The sequence below is a fragment of the Prenolepis imparis genome, unplaced genomic scaffold, assembly GCF_030444845.1.
Source record: "Prenolepis imparis isolate NDT839.2.m4 unplaced genomic scaffold, iyPreImpa1.0 SCAF_1, whole genome shotgun sequence".
NCBI lineage: Eukaryota > Metazoa > Arthropoda > Insecta > Hymenoptera > Formicidae > Prenolepis > Prenolepis imparis.
The window spans coordinates 3129648-3153031 of record NW_028141159.1 but is presented as its reverse complement, the minus strand read 5'-3'; the positions used below and the strand labels follow the sequence as shown (position 1 = coordinate 3153031).

At 31.2% G+C, this 23384-nt stretch overlaps 6 protein-coding genes and 1 non-coding gene across 10 annotated transcripts in view; 4 read left to right on the top strand and 3 right to left on the bottom strand.

Moving 5' to 3' along the window:
- LOC145942360 (calpain-D) overlaps window positions 1-3865 on the bottom strand; it is a 44542-nt gene extending 40677 nt beyond the window's left edge. The window contains exons 1-3 of the mRNA XM_083048992.1: window positions 3684-3865; window positions 2755-3289; window positions 2046-2092 (exon numbers count right to left, since the gene is read on the bottom strand). The gene's annotated coding sequence lies outside the window, so the exon portion shown is untranslated. The remainder of the gene's footprint in view (window positions 1-2045; window positions 2093-2754; window positions 3290-3683) is intronic.
- Window positions 3866-4492: 627 nt separating this feature from the next.
- LOC145942352 (migration and invasion enhancer 1-like) lies at window positions 4493-5453 on the top strand. Its single transcript, XM_083048979.1, has 3 exons — window positions 4493-4666; window positions 5117-5214; window positions 5290-5453. Exons 1-3 carry the CDS (start codon window positions 4626-4628, stop codon window positions 5451-5453), a joined length of 303 nt encoding a protein of 100 aa, XP_082905105.1. The 5' UTR covers window positions 4493-4625.
- A 1-nt stretch (window position 5454) lies between these two features.
- On the top strand, window positions 5455-16196 carry LOC145942329 (uncharacterized). 4 transcript variants are annotated; one of them, XM_083048965.1, is made up of 5 exons: window positions 5455-5504; window positions 8964-9018; window positions 12239-12308; window positions 12630-13059; window positions 13872-16196. In XM_083048965.1, exons 4-5 carry the CDS (start codon window positions 13048-13050, stop codon window positions 14679-14681), a joined length of 822 nt encoding a protein of 273 aa, XP_082905091.1. In that variant the 5' UTR covers window positions 5455-5504; window positions 8964-9018; window positions 12239-12308; window positions 12630-13047; the 3' UTR covers window positions 14682-16196. The 4 variants fall into 4 exon arrangements, with proteins under 4 accessions (XP_082905091.1, XP_082905099.1, XP_082905082.1 ...); XM_083048956.1 differs by lacking the exon at window positions 5455-5504 and adding an exon at window positions 8448-8893; XM_083048973.1 differs by lacking the exon at window positions 8964-9018 and having other exon boundaries at window positions 5462-5504.
- Window positions 5472-9074, bottom strand: Mal (molybdenum cofactor sulfurase). The gene is made up of 7 exons (XM_083048933.1): window positions 8936-9074; window positions 8293-8449; window positions 7562-8224; window positions 6522-7492; window positions 6238-6432; window positions 5936-6153; window positions 5472-5873 (listed from the first exon to the last, which is right to left on the bottom strand). The coding sequence occupies exons 1-7, from the start codon at window positions 9015-9017 to the stop codon at window positions 5688-5690; spliced, it is 2472 nt and encodes an 823-aa protein (XP_082905059.1). The 5' UTR covers window positions 9018-9074; the 3' UTR covers window positions 5472-5687.
- Trnas-gcu (transfer RNA serine (anticodon GCU)) lies at window positions 10166-10247 on the top strand. The gene has a single exon. It is a non-coding gene; the product is annotated as a tRNA-Ser (tRNA).
- Window positions 16197-16581: 385 nt separating the features above from the next.
- Window positions 16582-18685, top strand: LOC145939430 (DNA-directed primase/polymerase protein). Its single transcript, XM_083043743.1, has 3 exons — window positions 16582-17028; window positions 17428-18215; window positions 18321-18685. The coding sequence occupies exons 1-3, from the start codon at window positions 16714-16716 to the stop codon at window positions 18529-18531; spliced, it is 1314 nt and encodes a 437-aa protein (XP_082899869.1). The 5' UTR covers window positions 16582-16713; the 3' UTR covers window positions 18532-18685.
- Window positions 18686-19243: 558 nt separating this feature from the next.
- Window positions 19244-22287, bottom strand: LOC145942314 (stAR-related lipid transfer protein 7, mitochondrial). The gene is made up of 6 exons (XM_083048922.1): window positions 21421-22287; window positions 21185-21339; window positions 20808-21076; window positions 20601-20728; window positions 20253-20392; window positions 19244-20164 (listed from the first exon to the last, which is right to left on the bottom strand). Exons 1-6 carry the CDS (start codon window positions 21828-21830, stop codon window positions 19794-19796), a joined length of 1473 nt encoding a protein of 490 aa, XP_082905048.1. The 5' UTR covers window positions 21831-22287; the 3' UTR covers window positions 19244-19793.
- Between the last annotated feature and the right edge of the window lie 1097 nt (window positions 22288-23384).

The following is a 23384-nucleotide window of genomic DNA, read 5'->3' as shown; positions in this document are numbered from 1 at the left end:
ATTTAGAGCGTAGCTCACGTGGCTGCATGGGCTACATGAGCATCACAGCATATCCATAATAGTAGAACGTAATATCTCATTATTGTATTATAATTTGCTTTACATGTCGTATGCAATTATGGCGCACGCGATGGAGCACGTGCAAAAAGATAAATAATGCCACACGTGACACACGTGGCTATTGGGTGCAAATTCTTAATAAAGAAATAATACGAATTTAAAGCGTGAATTTAATATTGCTTTTACTGTTCTAGCCTTTTCTATTTCTATATTTGGTACATATATTTATTATTTCGTTTCGTTATTTTTAGAATACTTTAGAATATTTTAAAATATTTAATTTAGAATATTTAAAAAAATTATTGGTGCATAATGAATCTTTAAGAATGATTTTCAATAATTGTTATAATTATGTCTCATTATCTATTTTATAGAAATTATGGAAGATTGATAGGTTGATGCAGCAGTTAATTAAAAGCCTAACATTATTATTCAGTATATATATATCGTGAATATTCTGTCATTGTTTAATTGAAGTTTTGTTAACACGATAAAGATGTTTTATAAATGAATTTCGAACATATAGAGCTCATTAATATTCTTGTCACCGCCCTTTTTATACATCGAAGGTGACGTAGACTCTATTGAGGCTAAACACTTAACCTTTCTAAAAATCGATAGAAAGTCTCATCAATGAAGCGGTAAAAGCTTCCACTTGGACAAAAATTGCATGAAAGTACCGCGTGTTACTATATTATTTTTAGGAACGATCAGGAGCGCCTTAATAAGATGTACAGTATCCTCTGGCAATTTTGATTCATTATCACTATCACATTATATTTTTATACAAATATTATATATATAATTTTTGGAAATAAAATATAAATTAATCAAATAATTTTTTATTAAAATTATTCAAATAAAATTTTTACAATAAAAATATTTTAAAAATAATTTAAAAATAGTTTATATATAAACTATTTTTAAATTATTTTTAAAATATTTATATATATAATTTAATATTTATTTATTTAATATATTTATTAATTTATATATTTAATTAAAAGAAATTATTCTAAGATATAATTCTAAGATAATCTCTATAAAAGTAAATGACAATTTTGACATAAATGTAAAAGAATAAATGAGTGTAAAAGAATAAATGAGTTTATCAGCGTCGACATAAAATACAGTATGTGACTATATTGAATAGTCTCGTGTGAAGAGAATAACTGGAGAACCTATGGCCGATCATTAATAACATATAATATAATATAATATAATGTACTCTTAAATTTTAATAAGCCTTTTAAATTCAAATAGAATTATAATAGGAAAGAACTATATTACAAAATACGAATTTAAATTAAGACTTTATAATTATTCTGATTTATAGTAATTATTATCTTCCCTCCCCAACTGTTATTCGTGTAATAGTTTCAGATGTAAGGAGCTACGAACAATAAAAGATATAAGGAACAGGGAATAAAAAACAGAAAACAGGAAGAGGGAATAAGGAACAGTTCAATATAAAACATATGAAATATAATTTAATAACGCAAAATAAAGGAATAGTGCTAAGGTGAAGTGATGAAATTTCTCTATTCTGCGTTAACTATAAATTACATTTCATATGTTTTATATTAAACTGTTTCCTATTTCCTGTTTCTGTTTTCTCTCTGTACTCTATTCCCTTTCTTATTCCTTTTATTGTGAGCTCTATATTTGTATATTTTAATATATAACACAGAAATAATCGCCAGAAAGTTTTAATCATGTTCATAATATGTAAATGTACATGAACCAAAAAAAACGAGAATTTTTAATATTTTTATTTGCTTGGCACATATTTATTTTTTCAATTTTTTAAACAAAGTTAATTCATTGTTTTAATGAAAAAGTTAATATATAATTTCTTAAATTTTTTTATATAAAAGTTAACATAATTTCTTAACTCTTTTTTCTGAATTGCGCTCTAATTAATAATTTTTGGTTAATCTACATATACAGATATTGTTATATATGTATACATGCAATACACTCACCGATATACGATGCGTAACAGCGGAACTCTGTAGTACAAAGCGTTGATCTATAAAATAAAAAACACAAATTATATATATACCAAATAGTTTTCAAAATAATTAATATTTGAAAAAGTCAATAAGGCAATTAATTTAATTAAATTTTATTCGTGTCGTAAAATATATTTAATAAAATTACGTCATAAAAATTATTAAATTTTTAAATTATTTTTTAGATCTAAATTTATGAAATATAATAAAATTTAATTTTTAAAAAGTATAAGTTAAATAATTATAATTATATAAATTGTACAAACAATATTAACAAAATTATATACATCTATATATATATATATATATATATATATATATATATATATATGTATAATAAAATTTGTTATTATTAATTATCTAATTTATAAAGTTTAATATAATTATACAATTTAATATAATTTTTTAAAATTTTTCTATAAATTACCTTATAAATATCCATCTTATTTTTTTCTTAAATTATTTTTTTTTAATTTTGTATCAAAAATTTATTCTTAATATGTTAACTTATTTTAAACTTTTTATTTTAATAAAAATTTAAATAAATTTATATATTAATTATATATATAATTATATAAATTATATATATATATAATTATATCTTTATATAATATATTTATATATATATTTATATATAATATTAATTTATATAAATTTGTTTTAATTATAATCTACTTACCGCATAGTTGCTTCGCCGGTGCTCAATGCCTCCCTGGATCTCCGCTTCCTTCTCCTTTTCTATTCGTCATAGCGTTTTTTGGCATTTACACAGCACACGTTCGCGAAAATACGATCACGCTCGCGCATTAATCACAAAATGAAATAATCGCACGACAATTTGAACGACGTGTAAATACGATTCCCGATGTAAATACGTTAATCATACGCGACTCTGTATTTCCGATTTTAATCGCGCGATACTTATTTGTACAGAACTCCCGACATTAATCGTACGTAACTTAATTTCATACTTGGGCACTCTCTCGCTTTTAATCGTACGCATATTTTAAGCGCTTTTGTTAATTAAATGCGACGCATATTTGAGAGAACAGCACGCGACAATTATAATTAAACGAAGCTACGATCCGCACCACGCGATGCACGAAATTTACGCGGGATGTCGTCGCAATAATGCCAACTGATAAAATACGCGGGAAATAGTCGCAATAATGCCAATTGACAAAATATGCAGGAAGTCGCCGCAGGGAGGCCACCTGTTAAAAAATAATAAAATAAAGACTATATATATTAGTCTTTCACGATTAATCAAATAAATTTATATAAATTATATATAAATTATATTTCGTCGAATAAATTAGATCCAAATATATATATATATATATATATATATATATATATATAATATGATAAAATATAATTTTCATGTAAAAAGTTGTATGTATTATATTATGAGAATTTTATTATAATATTTATCCAAATTTATTATAATATTATAATAATATATATTCAAAATCCATCCTATATGCATTACATATTATACATTTCTGTAAAATGATCGTTATCGAGGAGATAATAAACGCGACTAATTATTATAATTTTACAAGTATAATAAATAATAAACGAAGTATATTATAAAAATCTACTTACGAGACAAGGTTATATATTTTGCTCCGCCGTTGCTCGATGCCTCCCCGGGCCTCCTCTTTCTTCTCCTCTTTTGTTCATATACTTATAAGTACCCATACTCGTGAAAATATACGATCATGCTCGCGCATTAGGGCCAATTTCACCAACGTCGGTTAACTTTAATCTTCGGTTAAACTATATCTTTGTCTCTTTTCAGATACGTTCTTAAAAAGAGACAAAGATATAGTTTAATCGAAGGTTAAAGTTAATCGACGTTGGTGAAATTAGCCCTTAATCAGCAAAATAAAATAATCGCACGACAATTTGAACGACACAACTCCCGACATTAATCGTGTCTGACTTTTCATACTTGGGCACTCCCGCTTTTAATCGTATACGTATATTTTATGCGCTTTTGTTAATTATATGCGACGCATATTTGAGAGAATAGAACGCGACAATTATAATTAAACGAAGCTACGATCCGCGCGACGCGAAGCACGATATTTACACTTTACACGGGATGTCGCCGCAGTGATGCCAACTGTCTAATTAGAAATTATCAATCTTTCGCGATTAATCGATCATTGAAAAGATCGATTAACATAGTCGACGTCACTCGACGTAACAAGTGCTTCGAACAATGGCCGCATTCAGCAGACTCAACAGTTGAGCAATTTTCCGATGTCATTCGATGCTGATTGGCTGGATCTGAAAGTAGAAACCAATCACGTTCGATTGCTACTTAGCGGTTGAGTCTGCTGAATGCGGCCAATGGGTGCACGAAGCACAACCGCTCACTGATCGTGATTGGCAAATTTTAAACTTTAGACCAATCACGATCAGTCGCTCATTCGTGCTTCTGAATGCACCCAATATTTCCGCTAAATGAATGAACAATAACTGATAAATATACGCTGAATTGAAAATACAACGATTATTTGTAACGTAAAATGTAATAAAATGACGGAAGAAACAGACATAAAAGTTGACGTTGAGTATTGGTAAGTATATAATTATCTAACAAGATTTTCTATTAATCGAGGTTAGATTTAGGTTATATGTAGATACACGCACATCTTTTGTACTAAATATAAAAAATTAATAATAATAATAAAACAATGATAAGGATTATCTTTATTTTATAACTTTTGCAAGCAACTGTAATTGCAATTTTTATGGATTTTATTGTATATATATATGCACAAGCATCTTTTATTAATAAATATAAAAAGTTAATAACAATAATAAAATAATGATAAAGAATTAATGATAATAATAAAATAATGATAAATAATTAATAATAATAATAAAACAATGATAAGGATTATCTTTTATTTTATAACTTTTGCAAGCAACTTTAATTGCAATTTTTATGGCTCAATTTATTTGTAAATATTATATAGATCTTGTAGATATATGTATGTATATAATAAATTACTGTTATTTTGCAGCGGCTCGTGTGGACACAAGAAACAATTTCTACAATTGGCAGAGGAAATAAAAAAAAATGTTCCCAATGTCACTGTCGCTGGTGCAGCAGGAAGACAAGGCAAGTTTATAATTAAGGCACATCAAAATATAAACTGTTGAAATTCTTTCAACAATCTCATTATTTATTCTTTAGCATCTTTTGAAGTGCAAGTCAATGATGAGCTGGTATATTCAAAGCTTCAAACGCTAGCCTTTCCTGACTTTGCCGCAGTTGCAGATATGATCAAAGATGTATCCATAGGTAAACCGGTGAGAAAAATTGATCAACAACAGGCTGGAGACTGTGTATTATTATAAGAACACATTTATAATAAGTACGCAGTACAAATACTCTTTATTACAAATCAGGTACACAATTTTATTTTACAATATTTTTTATATATAAAGAGAAACTTTATTATAAATGCCAAATTTGATATAGAACACATTTAAAGATTTTCTTGGGGTTTGTTCATGTTAAATTTCAATTTCAATGTGTTTATAAAGTTTAGATAATTACTCGTGTAGAAATTATTTCATATAATTATTCATTTAAGAATAATCAATCTGATCACCAATTTTAAGTTTACCGTGTGTATTTTCCAATCGGGTTAAATAAATTCCAAACCTCAGTTTTCCATGAAATTCTTCCGCTAACGTTCTTAAGGGCTCAATGGTTTTTTTCCCAGTTGTTTGATCAATGCATATCATCTGACATCTTGTGCAAGGACCATTTACCTGTAATAATTAAATATATATAGCAATATATTTTAGATATTAAAAACTCGATTGATTCATACTTTAAAATTATTATTTCCTATGCGAATATATTCCCATTGCATTTCGTCGAAAGCATCGCAGCCTTCTATAATAATGTTTCCTCGAAATCTATGCATAGTTGTGTCTTTTTTGAAATCTATATCGTCAGATACTTTATCAACAAGCCACGATACGCTTGCTTCATTTATTACCAAATATTGTGCTTGACTAGAAAATGATAGTTCTGTCTTGTCTATTCCTGCAAAGAGAAAAAATACAAAGTTTAGTTTATACAAGTAACAGCCAGATTTATATATAATACACATCTACATTTTTATTGTACCTTTCTTTTGTCTCTCATGACTTTGTCGAATTAATCTAAGATTTGGTTTGCCCAATGCCAAGCTTAACCACTCGGAAACTTCTGATCCACAATCAATACCTTGTACTCTACTCTCACATACTCTGCTTTGATATATAGGATGTTCTGTTGATTTTTCATAAGTATTTTCTAAAGGTATTTGAATTGTTGGCATTCCTTAAAACGTTTTATTATGATTTATATTAAAATAATGGTACATTAAACTATACTACAAAGTGTCAAATTTATAAAAATTTAACACTTACCTGGATATGTTAAATTCATAATTCCCTGCTTTTTGAAAATGATAGGTTTAAGTAAACATAAATTTACATAGTGTTTTTGCGTTAAACAAGTTCCAGATGATGTTATTATCATCCATTCTCTATCGTATTCTAGACCCTTTGAATTTAAATTCCATGAATCTACAATCTCGTATGCACCACACGATTTGATAGGATATATAAATAACCGTTGCAAAGTACATTTCTTTACTTGTGTAATTATTTTGTCAGAGTTTATAACACAATCGCCTTCACTTTTATTGTAACAATTATTTCGCAGATTATTGTTTGCAATATTTTTCTCAATATTTGTAATACGTGGAATAGAATAATCTAAGATGTTAGAATTATAAAAGTGTCTGTATTTATTATGGACTCTGATTTTATAATCTTCCCACCATTGTGGAAATTTTCTGATGCACGGTTTATCGATGAAACATTTTGTGATCATAAGTAAGACTGTCTGAATATCTTGAATCGTAGACATATATCCAAAGGAGATTCGTACTGCTCCGGTCGGTTTTCCATTTATTAAATCTGCAGCACCACCGCATGTATATCCTGCTTCGTAGTTTTGAAGAATTTCTTTAGTAGAAAGGGATAAGTGTCTCTGACATGCACCGGGATTACAAAAACAGCCTGTTCTGAGATGTATCTTGAATAGTGCTGCCATATTCAAGACTTCCATGTATCCTACATATTCACCATTGGATCGAATGAGATTAAATGTAACGATACCTCCTTGTGTGCTGTGATCTTCATAGTCAGAATCGGAGTAAAGTTTTACAACTGGTTCATCATTACGATGATGTAACGTTAATAAAGAGTGGTGCAAAGTTCGGGCTAAAGAAAACACGTGCATCGATATTTGATCCATGGTAAGCTTCGAAAGTATCTCAAAACCATATTTTAATGATGCGATGGACAGGAACGATACGGTTCCATCTTCGATTCTGCAAAAATTCAGACGTTTTTCAATATTTTCTTTTATTTTGTAGGCACATGCGATTCTTCTTATCTACCTTTGATGCAACACTGGACGTTTTTTGTGAAACATTTCGGAACTGAGAGCGACATCCACCGTCCCGCCACCATAATAAGTCTTCTCCAGGATATCCGAGCTGGAATTCCTAACTAGCAACGCGCCGATACCGGTGGGATAGCCGAACATTTTATAAAAAGATACGCAAACGAAGTCTGGTTTGAAATTAGATAAATCCAAATTATTCGTCGACACGAAGCTAGCAGCGTCGAGTAAAACGTACCACCTAGTCGATGGTTCACCGACAACGCTTGAAAGCGCTCCAGTATGCGTATCTCCGATCCACTTAAGGGGATACTTCATTCCGGAAAAATTGCATTGTGCGGAATACACGAAAAGAGAATTGCTACCCTGTCGTTCATCAGGATCGCGAGAGGTTTTATGCTGGCTGAAGACTCGAAACGCCCGACTATGATCGAGACAAATGACCTTGGCACCTCTAGCAGCGACTACATCTCGCATCCCGAGAACCGATGTATGGTTGTCTTGCATGTAAACAAAATTTCCGGTACACCGAGTTGTCTCGTTATTTTTATACGCCTTGAAACGAAAGCCTTCCGCGATTATCTTTAGGGCCGCTGTGGCGCCCGAGGTGAAAATAACGCTGTATTCATCGGGAGTCGTATTGAAGTGACTCAAAATCCTAAGTAATAATTTGAATGTAATTTGTTATCATCTTTTTTTATTTATCATTATTATGTGATGTCTCACCGATATCTCATGCGCTCGATAATATCCTGTGTCGATGAACTCCCGATGCCGAGAGAATGCGGATTAGCATAAAGACAGCCATGCAGATCGGCACCGACGTTCCTAATTTGTGTATCCGAATACAAAGTTGCACCCGTGTGATCCACATAACATTCGCCTGAGATAAAAAAATATGCAAATCAGGGGGGTAACAGAAAGAGATTTTATATAACATTATTTATTTCGTCTATTTCCTTCACATTCAATTGAATATTAAATACAATGTTTTGTTATTCCATAATCCTGTTATAGTAATGACTCGACATCTTGACTAATTTTACTAATCAGAGCGGATAGATTTAATATAAAAAAAAATTTTTTTAATGAATCGTAAAAGTTGGTTGAAAGAAAATTTAATATTTGGAACATCCTGTAGATAATAACAGAATTACGTAAATATTATTAAAGTGATATATCATCATGCGAGTCCTTGTCATCGCGTCATCATAGCAGAGTTAAATCTATCATGTATCTATCACGCGAATAACGAAGGAAAAGATTCTAAGAAATTAATGCTACGTCGATATCTTGTAAAAAAATAAGCACAGAATCTTATTAAAATGTTATGTGCGCGAGATATTACGCGAGATACATTCTTAATTACCTTTAAGTCTTGCAAATTCATTTTCCAGAAATTTCGTGGTGGAATCGTCGTATACTGGCGTAAAGTGCAGCGTCTCTGTCATGGTGTGTGATCAATTCTTATACTAAAACTTACTGCAGTGCACACACCGACTTTAAGATCTCATGACTCTATTATCGCATGCTGAAGGAAAAATGGTGGGGATATACGAACGCGATTACTCAACCGAGTTTATCCACGATCATTACTTGAGAATTAACGCAGAAAAGTTTGGAAACTTCTCGGGGAAAAAGAGAGAGAGTCACAGTCACTTACACAACAATAACATACGCCATTGCTGACAGAACATCGTAACAAATAATTAACGCAGAAGGAGAACCGTACGGGATAAAGATGTCATTATCAAAAATGACGTTACTCTATAGTACGATATCCGCTGTAGATATGATGTAGAAGAATCTTATTTTTTTAAATATAACTTTTTTATATATCCTTTTATCGCTGTGTGCTCTCCCATTACAATATCGATACGAAAAACTGTTGCATATTAAAGATAAACCATTGAGATTTATCGTGAGATTTTGACATGCAAAGAGTTATTGTAACTTGTTGCACATCAATATAAATTACTGCAAAATATTTTAACGTTCTTAAATATTTTCAATATATTATATTCTAACGCTAATATAATTACATTATATATAGTTGTACATAATGTAAAATAGCTAAAATATTCAATTAACACTTAACACTTGATATATATTATTTTACTAAATGTATTTAAAAAACTAGTCTCACATGCTTATCAAAGCTTCACTGGTATTATGTAACATTTGTGTGTGTGCAGAAACTAATAAAATAATGTCGATATTTTATGTAATACATTATGCCAAGTTATTTATTATAATTTATTGACTTGGAAATTATAAAGAGCAACGTTTTTTAATAATTTGTTTAAGATATATATATATATATATATACAATGCACAACACATAATATGCATTATTCACTAGCTATCGCAATTATTATTTGGAGTTGTTTTTCGGTGCTCACAAAATAAAATATATACATAAACTGCATGTTGTAAACAAGCTATTTATTTGCTGCATACAGACTGATGCTGATACATATTTTAAACCAGCTGTTTTTCTAGATCTTATGCAACTCGCGAAAGTTGCTGAGTAATACGATTGCGAATAAATCAATATGTTATTTCTTATTATATATACTTGAAACAGGAACTAACGCGTGACGAGGTGGCCGAGTGGTTAAGGCGTTGGACTGCTAATCCAATGTGCTCTGCACGCGTGGGTTCGAATCCCATCCTCGTCGTCTTTTTTTTATAGTTTTTTTTGTATAAAATAATATTTATTAATGTGAAACTGCTGCTATATTTTTATGATAATTTTCACTTTAGAAGGTCGCACTATTTATTATTTATTTTAAAATGAGAAAATTAAAAGACAGTTACATATGTTTTGCATATTTATCAATTACACTAGTCTGTTTATATTTAATTGCTTCATATTTTTGCGACAAATTTAATATCATAAAGTTAAATTAATTAATTTTGCAAATAAAAAAAATTGTTATACAACGATATAAGTTATTTACGAATATTTACTATTTTATGATACAATTATTATATTAATAACTTATTTAATAAAAATTTTGCAAACTTTATGTACATATTTTACAGGAAATAAAGTAATGTATCAAACATTTTTAGTATAACAATCGCGATATTAAATGTGCTCGAATTTATACATGACTTTTTTACTTGCGCATTCTTGCGAAAGTCTAAAAATTGCCGGTGCTACAATTGCTGATCGTAAAATATAAAGGGTTTAGGGTGTGATATTAGGTCACGGACGGAAAGATGGACGTAACCTCCGCATAAAGCATACTTTTACAAAGGAGAAAATACAACGACTCTTACTCTTATGTGAAGGGGTACGCCTGTCCGTGACCTAGCACCATCGCCTAAAGCAGTGGTGATCAACTTATTTACGACAAAGGGTCGCTTTTCGATGAAAACGTGCATTGTATAAATTTTTTATTCACTTTTTATTAGTTATTTATAAATATTTCAACTGAGTCTCTAAGGATCCTAATATTTTATTAAGACAATTTCTTTAAAAAGATCTTGTAAAAGCGCGCAACACAGTTTTAATTGAATATAGTATAGTTTTAACAAATATTGAGAGAAACAAAAATCTCTAAATATTTGTAAATAAAGAAATAAGATTCTTCTACATCATATCTACACATAAATTGATTTCGAGTTTATTTCGATTTAATGTGCATAAATTGGTATACAAGTAATTTATAAAGCCCAGGATAAAAATGAGATTACAGTTAATGATATTTAAATTAATTGGTAAATTAAATGATATTTAAATTAATTGATAAATTAAATCGAAATCGAAATCATAATTATTCATTTTCGTATCTGTTATCGTTCTGTTTATGATTTATGACATTTACTGATTTAATCCGTTTTGATATATATTAATTTGCATCTATGTTATTGCCTCTGCATTTAAAAAGAAGAAATTATATTCTTCTGTATAAATTTATTTGAAATATCGTTTGTTTAAGATTGATCGCACCTTTTATTTTTATTACTATACAGGGTGTCCCGAAACTACCGCGAGATATTTTAAAGGCAGATTCTCTGGCCAATTTAAAAACGATTTTTCCTCAGCGAAAATGTCGAGGGAGACCATCATTTTTTGCATGTTCCCAATTTTTGTCATCATGTATCTTTGTAACTAAGCCTTAAATTAAAATTCTATTAAAAGAAACTTTACTTAAAATTAATTGAAGAATGTGGTTTTGTTAATATTATATTTCTAGAGGGCTTAGTTTACGAGAAACCCTTTATTTTTAATCGCTTATAACTCGAAAATTATTGGTGCCTCGACATATTTGCTGAGGAAAAATCGTTTTTAAATTGACCAGAGAATCTGCCTTTAAAATATCTCGCGGTAGTTTCGGGACACCCTGTATATATATATATATAACGATTGATCTTAAAGTTAACAAGATGAGAAACGAATTTATAAATCAGGGAATTGTGATTGTCACTTTGATTAATTTTAATCTATAATATATAATGTTTATTTCTCTGAAGTAATCTTTGTTTCTCTCAAAATCTATACACACATAATAATTCGAGTTAAGATCTCGCGTTAGAATCTTATAAATTCGTTATTAAATTTAATTCTCGAGACTATAAAACTATATGTAGGCGATCACGCCCATTTTTTTTATATCTAATAACGAGGAGCAGTGTGTTATGTATTTCTTCACTGTTACAGATATGACAGCGCTTATGTCAGTGCGAGAATTTGGAGAAAGCGAGTCCTTGGCGAGTTCTACAATATCATGGTAAATTTATATAAACGTATCATTTACATATATAATAAGAATAGCGATACAAGAATGATATCATCGAATTTTCTTTTATTATGCAAATTAAATGAGTAAACTTTGAGAGCAAGTATTTTATATTTGTCTGCGCAATTAATATTAAAAAAAAGTATGAAAAGATAACAATTTTCTAATTGCATTCATCTTTAATATTATGACCAATTGTATTTTATTAACAAGAAAATTGTATTACTCGTGAGAAGCATTATATTTTTTATGTATGAAATGTGTTATTGATAAAAATGTTATTATTAATTGCACGTGTCTTTACATTTTCAGATGCAAGAAAGATATTTAAATACTCCGCATGTTAAGCAATCGGACGCCAGAAGCGAAACTAGAATGAAAAGTTATTATTACCTTGATAATTGTCGCGCTCTCGAGACGAGCTGCTTTGTAACAGATGCTCGATCTTAATTTCTTGGGGACCACGCCCGAAATTCATCCATGTTCCTTCTCGAACGACTATTCTACCTCCTCTCCTTTTGCACCTTCGTGTATGTTCCTTTCTGAATGATTTCCTACAAAGAAGTTTCATATACGTTTCCCTCTCCCATGGCCATGCCCAATCACTTCGAACAAGTTTTGTGCCCAAAATTCGATTGAACCCCCTACAATCTTACCCGCATATAAATAGTGGCCGGCAGATACCATTTCGCAGCAGAATCCAGTAGTTATTCCACTTCAAACAGGCAAAATGGCATTTAAGGTAAGCAGACACATACATCAACATATTGTCGAACATTTGTACCACTATTTCTTTTTATCATATACACATTAATAAATAATAGAGATTGCAGAGAATGCAAATTTTGAAATATTAGAAATAATAGCGTTCTATCCTAAGAAGATTCTCTGCAAAACTTTGTAATAAAATCAAATAAGTACGTTCAATTATGCATATGATCGAAAAGCATTCGTTTTATATATACATCTTGCTATTTATCAAAATGTATATATTCATATTTTAATAAATCGAATAAAATATAAATTGCAAATAAGCAGAGTAATTTTTAAATGTAAAATCGATTATTCTAAAACTGAGAAAAAATCACTTCTCTCTACTGTTAAAAGCTACAAATCTACGAAATCTAGGTGCACAAACACATTAATTAATTTATTAAATTTTGAATCCAAAAAACCATCTCAATATTTCTACATATTCTGTACATATTTACATTATCATATTCATTTCGATATATTATTCTGATGATATTCTTCGTCGCAGTTCGTGATATTGACAATCGAAGCATTCATTTTACGTATATTTTGCTATTAATCAAAATTTACATATTCCTCATACTTTAATAAATTGAATAAAAAAATAAATTGCGAATAAAACAGAGTAATTTTTAAATGTAAAATTGATTAAATTCTAAAACTGAAAGAAAACCACTTCTCTCTACTGTCAAAAGCTATAAATCTACGAAATCTAGGTACACAAACACATTTTTAAATTAATATATCTTATTATTATATTATTATATATTTTTATCATGACGACAATATTCTTCATCGCAGTTCGTGATCCTGGCAGTCCTCGTGGCGGTGGCGAACGCCGGAGGACCAGCGTCCTACGACATCGGGACCGTGTCCTCCGATCTCAGCAGCATCGGCTACAGCCAGGAGTCCACGCAGAAGGGCTACGCCGGCCAGAACGTGGTGTCCACGTACAGCCGGGCCGAGGACTCCGCGCATTCATCAGTCCGCGTGAGCAACAGTCACGTGAGCAACGACCTGCTCCAGCACCACGCCATCGGCTACGCCGCTGCCCCGGTGATCGCCAAGACTTACGCCCCGACCTTGGCCAAGCCTCTGATCGCCGCACCGCAGTCTCTGATCGCCGCGCCGCAGCCTCTGCTTGCCGCGCCGCAGTCTCTGATCGCCGCACCGCAGCCTCTGATCGCCGCACCGCAGCCTCTGATCGCCAAAGCCGCTTACGCCCCGGCTCTGACCGCGTACGGCGCTCACCCTGCGCCGATCTTCGCCAAGACGAGCTACGCGATCGCACCTGCCGCTTCTTACGCCAGCCCGCTCCTGACGAAGGCTTACGCGGCCGCCGCTTATGCACCAGCGGCAACCCCCTTGATCGCCAAGGCCTACGCACCCGCTGCTCCGATTCTGGCTAAAACCGCGATCGCGCCGACTCTCGCGTACGCTTCTCATGCCGGCCCGGTGATCGCCAAGACCTACGCTGCCCCTTATGCGTACGCTTCTCATGCCGCCCCGGTGATCGCCAAGACCTACGCTGCCCCTTATGCGTACGAAGCTCATGCCGCGCCTGTGGTCCACGCCGCCTTCACCGGCTTCGGCACCAGCTATGCCTGGTAGACAGATTAATGTATACTTCGTTAATTCTCGCGTAAGCGACTCGCCAAGACGACAAGTTTGAAAAGCTGTAAGCTGTAACTCTCTCGCATCAGCAAGAGAGATACTTTCTTTCCAATGTTATATCTGTATATCAGTATATATTCCATCGATACTGTGGAATGTATCGAAATCCTCGCGAAAGTTTTCAAGTTTATCAGTGCTTCTTTTCCATGATGCCGATTTCTCGGCTCTTTCACTGTGAGCAATTGTCATTACGTAATTTAATTCCTCTCGAAAAAAATTTACTTTGATACATATTTATGTTAATTTTATATATTAATAATTTATATTAATAATAAAATAAACGTTGACATGATTTTTTATTATCACATTACATGTAATTCAATTAATTGATAACTTGGATTTACAATGAGTTATAGCAAAATTTTTTGATAATATTCTCTGAATATAGACGGATAGGCTAAAATATTAGTATAGAATCGCCGCGCGTTATAAAAATAAATTATTAAGTGTATAATTTAAAAAAATTCTTTATAGTTTCTTTTTTTTAATTTATACCCTAATTTACTTGCATATACGCATGTGTATATTGGAAAAAGCTATTAAAAATTATTCGATTTAATCTATTAAATATAATCTATTAAAAGTTTTCATCTAATTTATTCTAATTCATATCGCCATTTTAAGGCAATGGAAATATCTATAATTTACAATTTATAATCTATATCTACAATCATTATACAAATTCGTTATCTAAAAATACGTAAATAAAATTAAAATTTGTCACTCACCGACCAAAGCAATTGATGACATTAAAATTATGTTGATCTGTAATAGAAAATTCAACAAGTAGAAAATTATATCAGAGCTAATTGTAAGTCTAAAATAATTAATATTATAAAAAATATTGTATGTGCCGAATTTTTTCCATTTGATGCATATAATAATAAAAACAGATATTTATTGAAATAATTTTATAAATTTTGAAAAAACTACTTATTTTTAAATAAAAACTCTTACAGAATTTATATAAAAATATTTTTCTCTAATGCTCATCTCTTTCTCTTCTATTAATCCTGTTTTTGAAGTTAATGTATTCTTATCTCTATTTGCACATTTTTGTATCTTATGTAAGCATAAATATCATTAAGAACATTCGTTCACGAGAACAAATAAGATCATCACATGCGTACAATTGATGATGAGTAACGAGCACAAAAGATCAGGATACAATAGAAAGCAATGTATAACGTGGATGAATGAATATGTGCCACCTAATTTCTAGTTAAAGTACGAAAAACAATTTGCATACAATGGGTAATCGAAACGTACCGATCATTTCACGATGTTGTTGTACGAATCCAGTTGAATGTGCAACGATGACAGACCACTTTCACGTACGACCGGTTTCCTGTTAAATTCAGAACAGTCGCGATGATGAAAGGATAATATTTGTGCTATAATAATGATTTATTATTTAATCAATGCGTAATATATACCGCTGCAGTATATTAGTAGAACGCGATATATATATATTTTGCGTGATTGCAATTTTGAAAAGCTAAGCTTATATCTATTTTTCAAAATCTCTCAGAATAATGTACATATATTCTTCGTCTCGTATTATAAAACATTTCACAAATATATTAGATTTATTTTTTTTTAACCTACCACGTGCATGTATTTTTCTTTCGTTGAAGAGAAAATATGTTTTACTCATCATCGTTATATCTATTTATATTATGTTTATTACTCCAACATAATAACTACTAAACTGAAAATTGACAATATAAATGAGTATTTATATACTTTCATTCATATTTTCATTCATATATATGACGTAGCTTATATTACGCAAATAACTCAAGTCACGTGATAGCTGTCACGAAATTGGCGGGAAACAGGTTTAACTCAGCTGTTCTAAACACAACATGTGTGTACCTCTGCGAGAGACGTTTTTCATCCCTCAAATTGCGACAAAACAGCCACGAAATCACGTGAATTGTTAATTCATGTAATAAAGTGAAGTACGATGGATATGATTTGCACGGACAAATTTTACGGCGGCAAAGTGTGGAAACGCAAACACAAGTCCAAGGTTAACTGGGTGAAAACATACCGGGTTATGCCGTCGCATATATTAGGCCCGACGCAATATTGGCAGGAATTCCACAGACAAATCGACGCCCTGACAGCGGCTGTCGAATGTAGCACTAAAACGGACACACTTTGCACCTTTGCGTATCAACGGCCCAAAGACGGTAGTCGCAGATTCATCGTCGCTCATCCGGAGGTCTATTGGTGGTGCTATAAGGAAAAACCGCAGGAAGAAAAATGTACATACGAGGTGAACGCATATAGTTTCGCTTATTTTAATAAAGAATATTTCAATATTTCTATATTTTATTGTACTGTTTTATATTGTACAATTTATAAAATCTACGCATACATTCATACATTTTTTTTATAATATATATAAAAATATATTATATATAGAATTATAAATGTCGGGCCTAATATATAGAATTATATAAAATTATATCTAAGACATTAAATTATATAAAAATTTTTCTAATTTGAAACTTTTAAATTATTATATGCAATTATGTTAGAATCACGCTTGAAGTTGTCGTGAAAAGAATATTTTTTTGCAGAGTGTAACTTCTAGATAAAATATATTTTTTTAATATGCTTCTTTTTCTTGTTGCATAAAAGTTTTTAAAAAATTGTCTTAAACTTTTAACAGGTAATACCAGAAAATTCACCGTGTTGGCTATACTTGGATTTGGAATATTTAGTGGAATTGAATCCACTATGTAATGGATCACGCATGACCAGAACACTAATAGATGTTATACGTGCATATTTACTTACTCACTATCACTTATTATGTGATAGAAAGAACTTTTTAATACTGGACTCTACATCCAGCACAAAATTCAGCAGACATGTGATTTTCACTATGAAAGATATGGCTTTTAAAGATAACTCACATGTTGGGAGGTTCATCAAAATCATATACAATGATATTATGCTCTATCTAAAATCAGATACACAGTCGCATGGAATTTTAAATCAATTTAATAAAGCAGATATCGAGGAAATGTTTGTGGAGACAAATCATGGCAAAAAGTTGTTTGTTGATAATAGTGTCTATACAAAAAATAGGCAATTCAGAGTATACCTTTCCACCAAATGGGGAAAACAATCTTATTTAACAGTCTCTCCAGATTGTACGCATAATCCAGTAAATAAATGCAGAGATAAGGAGTTAGGAATCTTTTTGGATTCCTTGATATCATATTTTCCAAACAAGCAAAATTTAATTTTACTCGAGTTTCTTAATCGAAGTGATATAAAAGCTCAACTTTATTCGAAGACGCCAACGCAATACAGTCGTAAGGATGATAATCAAATCTCACCATACCCTGAAATAGACAAATATATTAACAGTCTTGTTGATCCTGGCAAAATACGCATCGTTAAATATTTCGATAAAACCAAAATATTGAGATATGAAATTTATGGTAACAGGTAGTACAATGATAGACAGTTATTAATATGCTTTTCTATATATAAATTTATCGTGCTACATAAAAGAATGATGTAAAGAACGTAATTTTTTATATTGTTTTATAGGTACTGTGAAAACATTGGCAGATGTCATAAAAGTAACAACATATATTGGATTGTGGATTTAAATAAGAAAAAAATATACCAGAAATGTCACGATGAAGACTGTTCAAGTTTTTTGTCTACACCAAAGAATTTGCCAGAAGAAATTGCTTTCAAGCTTGATATAGAAGGTGATATTCTCATATCTCGTGCATTTGATGAAACTATTGCATAACAAAAAAGATTTATAAAACTTTATTTTATCGAAATTTATAAAACTATTAATTAAATACACTCTTCATATGTAAGCATAAATATATAATTTATATGAAAAAATGTACAAATACTTTTATTTCTTAATAAATCTATTTTAGCACGTCTTCAAAAATAATGCCCAATATCTAAAAATGATCAAAAATGATATAAATATAACATTTTATATTTAGTAGAAATAGAGTATTACAAAATAAACGCCAGACATATTGACATTATATAATTAACACATACAATTTATTTACATGATAATTATTCTAATAAAATTATTACAATTGCATTTTCTATAATAATTTTTTTCTTATACAATATATTATTATATATATTTGAAGAATATATATATAATGACACTATATTTTTACTTTATTTATTCAGGCATGAGGATATAATATGGATATACTTATATATTCTATATGTATTTACATTTTCTGTGCAAATTATGTGTATGTATATATATATATACAATATAAAACAATTAAGATATTTTATATGTGTGTATAACATGTATAATTTTTGAGAAATTTTTGAGAATTTGAAAATTAATTGTAAATATAATAATTTTAAAAATATCATATTTTCTTGAAATACAAACAGAAGTCAAGGAAATTCAATAATAGAGCAAAAATTGTATTAATTATTTAAATTGCTTAACTTTTTCTGTCAAAAATATTGTAAAGATATAGTTGAAAAAGAAATTAAAATTTGTGTTAGTTGAAATGTACATTAAATGATATACAAATATATCTTACTTGTTTTATAATATGTTTTTAGAGAGAAACAATAGTTCGACTTGCTTTTTTATATGGAGATCTATTATATATAAATCTATTATCATATAAATCATCAAATTAGTTCAATTCATTATTTTTCCATAAAACAGATATCTTCTGTTTGTTCTTGTTCATTAGTGTGTTTACACATGATACAAAGTTTCAACAAACAAACTAAAATCATGAACACACTTAATCAGTCTCATTACTTGCTTATGTTTTTCCTTTTTATAAAAAGTGGAAATTACTGATTAAATGAAAAATAAGTTGTCATATTCACAATTTCATGTTGCTATACACAAAAGCACGTACTATTTGTCCAATATATATTAATGAAATATTGCTCGTTCCATAAATCTGCTCTATTTCTTATCGATAGTAGATTATTATTCTCTTCATATGGAATCACATTAAAATATCTACTAGTCAAAAGTTACTTCATGAAATCCAATTGTCAAATATCCAAAAATGCAAATAATTTTGTAAGATAGAAATAATGTAATAAACCTTGCTCTTCTTTCGGTGTAGAATTTGTATCCTTATTTTCAGTTTCCGGTAAATCATTTTCTTGCTGTACATCGTGTGTTACATCCAATTTGTTAGTACTGTTAGCAGAATCATCTCTTGAATCTTGATAATCTCTCATTGATTTTTTATCGTTGTCCAAATTATCTTCTACATCAACTTTAATTTGCTCTTTGGAAACGTCCTCCTCAGGTAACGTAAGAGGACTGTTATTAGATGTAGTTGCATTTTGTTTCATTAGTTTATAATGTTGGTAATCCTTCGAGGCCTGTCTCATGCGAACTAGAAAGTCTGGTAAACCTAAAAAAAATATATATATAAATTATTATCACAATATATTGAAAAAAAGATCTTAATCTAATAAACACTTTGTAAAAAGGAAACAAACCTCTCAATGCTACCCATGCAGTAACAGCGGACGGCACAGCGACACCAGGATCATCGAAGTAAGTAAGACCAAATTCGATGCCCGGTTCATGGAATTCTGTATAAGGCTTTATTACCATGTACGACCAATATGTCTTGACCCTATTACATACAAAATTCAGATTAAAAAAAGAATTTATTTGATCTTATATTTAATTTTAATTACTTGTACACTTAATCATCCAACCAAATCATTTCTACATTATTTAATGAAATATACAAGTAAAGAGGATTGATCAATCAAGTTAATGATGTTTAACACACACACACATATGTATATTTATATGATCTCTTGAATTTTTTTACATACCTGTAAGTTCCCCGTCTTTCTGGCACATCGGGATGTTCTGTAACTCGACTCACAATAATCACAAGTCCCTTCTCTCTATCCACGATCCATCGACGTTGATATACGTAATCTCTGTTAGAAAATAATTTCTACGCAATGCAAATTAATCAATTATTAAATGAGAAGACTTATTCCACAATGACATATAGTACGTTATATCAGACTTACAGGCCAGATCATTTCCCAATGAATAATGTCAGTACTATGACTAATAGATGATTCTGACTTTGGATCACTCTCAATAATCTGTAATTCTTGAGCAGTAGGATCCCATTGCTTCCTATAATCTACATCAATTTGTACTTGCAGAAAATCATTGGCAGTAACATCGGAAAATGAACCATATACTTTGTACGCAAATAATCCTCCAGAATCAAACTCTTTTTTTCTCCATATTAACATATCCTGACGCTCGATGAAAGGTTGCCAATCTTCTGCTGTGTGTATTTTATAAATTAGTAGCGAAATATATATATATATATATATAAATAGAAAATGTTCAAAACATCTTAATATCAAATAATCAATAGAAAGAAAAAACTTACAATCTTGATTAGAAGCGACAGAGGATTGAACTCTGTTACATTTACAATATTTTACATCGGGCTGTACAGCGTCGATGACAATTCGCAAATGACATTTGGAACAGACTACTGTGGAGTCACGCAATTTATAAATTCCTTCAATCTCACGCTTATACCTGCAAAAATAGATAACAAAATATTATTAGAAAAATATTATTCCAGAATTATTATATATAACTTTGTCACACAAACACCACCTATTAATTTCCTCATCGCTGATCCTGTCGCGGTCCCAATTGTACACGGTGACGCCGGCCGCGCTTATCAGGAAATTCCTGGCGTTTCTTGCGAGCCTCAACCTCCAGGAGCGCATGAACTCCCTCAACGCTATCTCGTCCCATATTCTCGTGTACAGGTGAAAGATCTGGATACACCGTCTGACACGTTGAGCCGCGACGAACTCGAACTGTCTCTTGCAGACCTGGGCCACCTGCGTGCCCTGTTCGCGGAACCACAGACTTATCCTCTTGCGGTAAATGCCGAATTTGCCGCGATTTTGCGTCCTCGAGCCGCAATGCTGCAAAACGACGGCCTGGAAGAATCTCCCGCTGTTATGATTGACGTTGAATCGTTTCAAAGCATGACCGGTCACTTTCCACGTGTACATCGTATTCGATCTCGATTACGTTATGGATACTTTCCGCAATGTGTGATTATTCTGTTCGCTCTCATTTACATATATATATATATATATATATATATACAAATTCTTCTTCCTTTACAGATGACTCGTGATGATGATACTCTACGTAACACTTTGTGTCTTTCAGTCTCTTGGTCTCTCTTGGGTTGGTTTCACGCTATTGATTGTAAACCGCACGAGAATTATACGAATTTACGTGAAACGCGTACTTTTTCTAAGGTCGACGTCGTTACCACTCGATATAGGTCGCTATTAAATTAATTATGCAAGGAAATCATCATCATCTTCATCATCATCGCCCGTATGCATACATAACCATCGATTGTCGATGGACGAAAAAGAGTTGCGCGAGCATGTGCGCATCGTATTGTGGTTAGGAGAAGAGTGAGGGGGAAGGGGGAGGGTTTCAATCTCGCATTTCGAGATTTTGAATTTTCACGGACACGCACGTCGACTCCGCATTCCCCTTTAAAAGAAGGAAAGAAGGTCAACAGAGCGATATATAACGTTGCGTCTCGATTCTCTAAAGATTTACGTTGTTCATTATTCATTCTATACATGTCGCTAATCTGTTCTTTTTACTATCATATAATTTATTACTATTGACTATTGATGCCATGGAGGTAAGAAATAACAAGAGGGAGTAGAGCCTTTTAAGTAGGGGGGGGGGGGAATAACACCAAATGTGATTGGTTGGCCATAGTAATATGGCGTTTTGTATTTTTTTTTTATCTTATCTAACCTAACTGAACCAAGTAAGTGAGAAACATGTTTGGCGAATAAATCGGATCTCACATTAATTTTGTTTTAAAAAGATATAAAAGTTATAAAATATTATAAAACAAAATGCCCATGCTACTAAATACATACAGATTCGCTTACAATAGGCTTGTTTTCTATTCCTGAACTGATGCAATAAGTTAGAATGAGACAATAAAGTATATTTTGTCTCACTCTAACTTATTGCACCAGTGTGCACAGTTCAGCCAGTGCAGGAATAGAAAACAAGCCTTATATGGTATAGCACAATATATATACTACTATTGTACATACAATATATATATATATATATATATATATATATATATATATTATATTTATAAATATTATTTATGAATTTTTCCTCTTTTTGTGTGTGCTTTCATCACTATTTCAAATGTTGCGCTTCGATAAGCCACACCAATATGGCGCTTAGTGTTCCCCCTTACGTCTGCTTGCCAGGCAAGAGGGATATATCCTCCCTCCTGTTATTTCTTACCTCCATGATTGATGCCTGTCGATCGCGCAATCCGAGGTTAGAGATCCTTGGAATCTCTACCCTAAGCCGGCATTCATAGTCCGTTCTTATTTTAAGACCGTTGTATCTTAAGTCTGGTCAGAGGTTGACTTAAGATCCCATTCAACCAATCAAATGGCTGCGTGGCATCTCAAGTTCGGAATTCAGGCAATCTAAATATAAGATCGGACTATGAATACCGGCTTTAAATATAAGAACCGACTTGAATACCGATCCTAGAT

Excerpts from the sequence above, each read along its gene's own strand:
- LOC145942352 (XM_083048979.1), top strand. The coding sequence starts at position 4,626 with ATGACGGAAGAAACAGACATAAAAGTTGACGTTGAGTATTG. Across the intron at positions 4,667-5,116 it reads AAAGTTGACGTTGAGTATTG|CGGCTCGTGTGGACACAAGA; the intron begins GTAAGTATATAA and ends GTTATTTTGCAG. Across the intron at positions 5,215-5,289 it reads TGGTGCAGCAGGAAGACAAG|CATCTTTTGAAGTGCAAGTC; the intron begins GCAAGTTTATAA and ends TTTATTCTTTAG.
- Mal (XM_083048933.1), bottom strand. The coding sequence starts at position 9,017 with ATGACAGAGACGCTGCACTTTACGCCAGTATACGACGATTCCACCACG. Across the intron at positions 6,154-6,237 it reads TCATGAGAGACAAAAGAAAG|GAATAGACAAGACAGAACTA; the intron begins GTACAATAAAAA and ends TTCTCTTTGCAG. Across the intron at positions 5,874-5,935 it reads TAGGAAATAATAATTTTAAA|GTAAATGGTCCTTGCACAAG; the intron begins GTATGAATCAAT and ends TAATTATTACAG.
- LOC145939430 (XM_083043743.1), top strand. The coding sequence starts at position 16,714 with ATGGATATGATTTGCACGGACAAATTTTACGGCGGCAAAGTGTGGAAA. Across the intron at positions 17,029-17,427 it reads AAGAAAAATGTACATACGAG|GTAATACCAGAAAATTCACC; the intron begins GTGAACGCATAT and ends AACTTTTAACAG. Across the intron at positions 18,216-18,320 it reads TATGAAATTTATGGTAACAG|GTACTGTGAAAACATTGGCA; the intron begins GTAGTACAATGA and ends ATTGTTTTATAG.
- LOC145942314 (XM_083048922.1), bottom strand. The coding sequence starts at position 21,830 with ATGTACACGTGGAAAGTGACCGGTCATGCTTTGAAACGATTCAACGTC. Across the intron at positions 20,729-20,807 it reads ATTGGGAAATGATCTGGCCT|AAATTATTTTCTAACAGAGA; the intron begins GTAAGTCTGATA and ends TGCATTGCGTAG. Across the intron at positions 20,165-20,252 it reads TGCATGGGTAGCATTGAGAG|GTTTACCAGACTTTCTAGTT; the intron begins GTTTGTTTCCTT and ends TATTTTTTTTAG.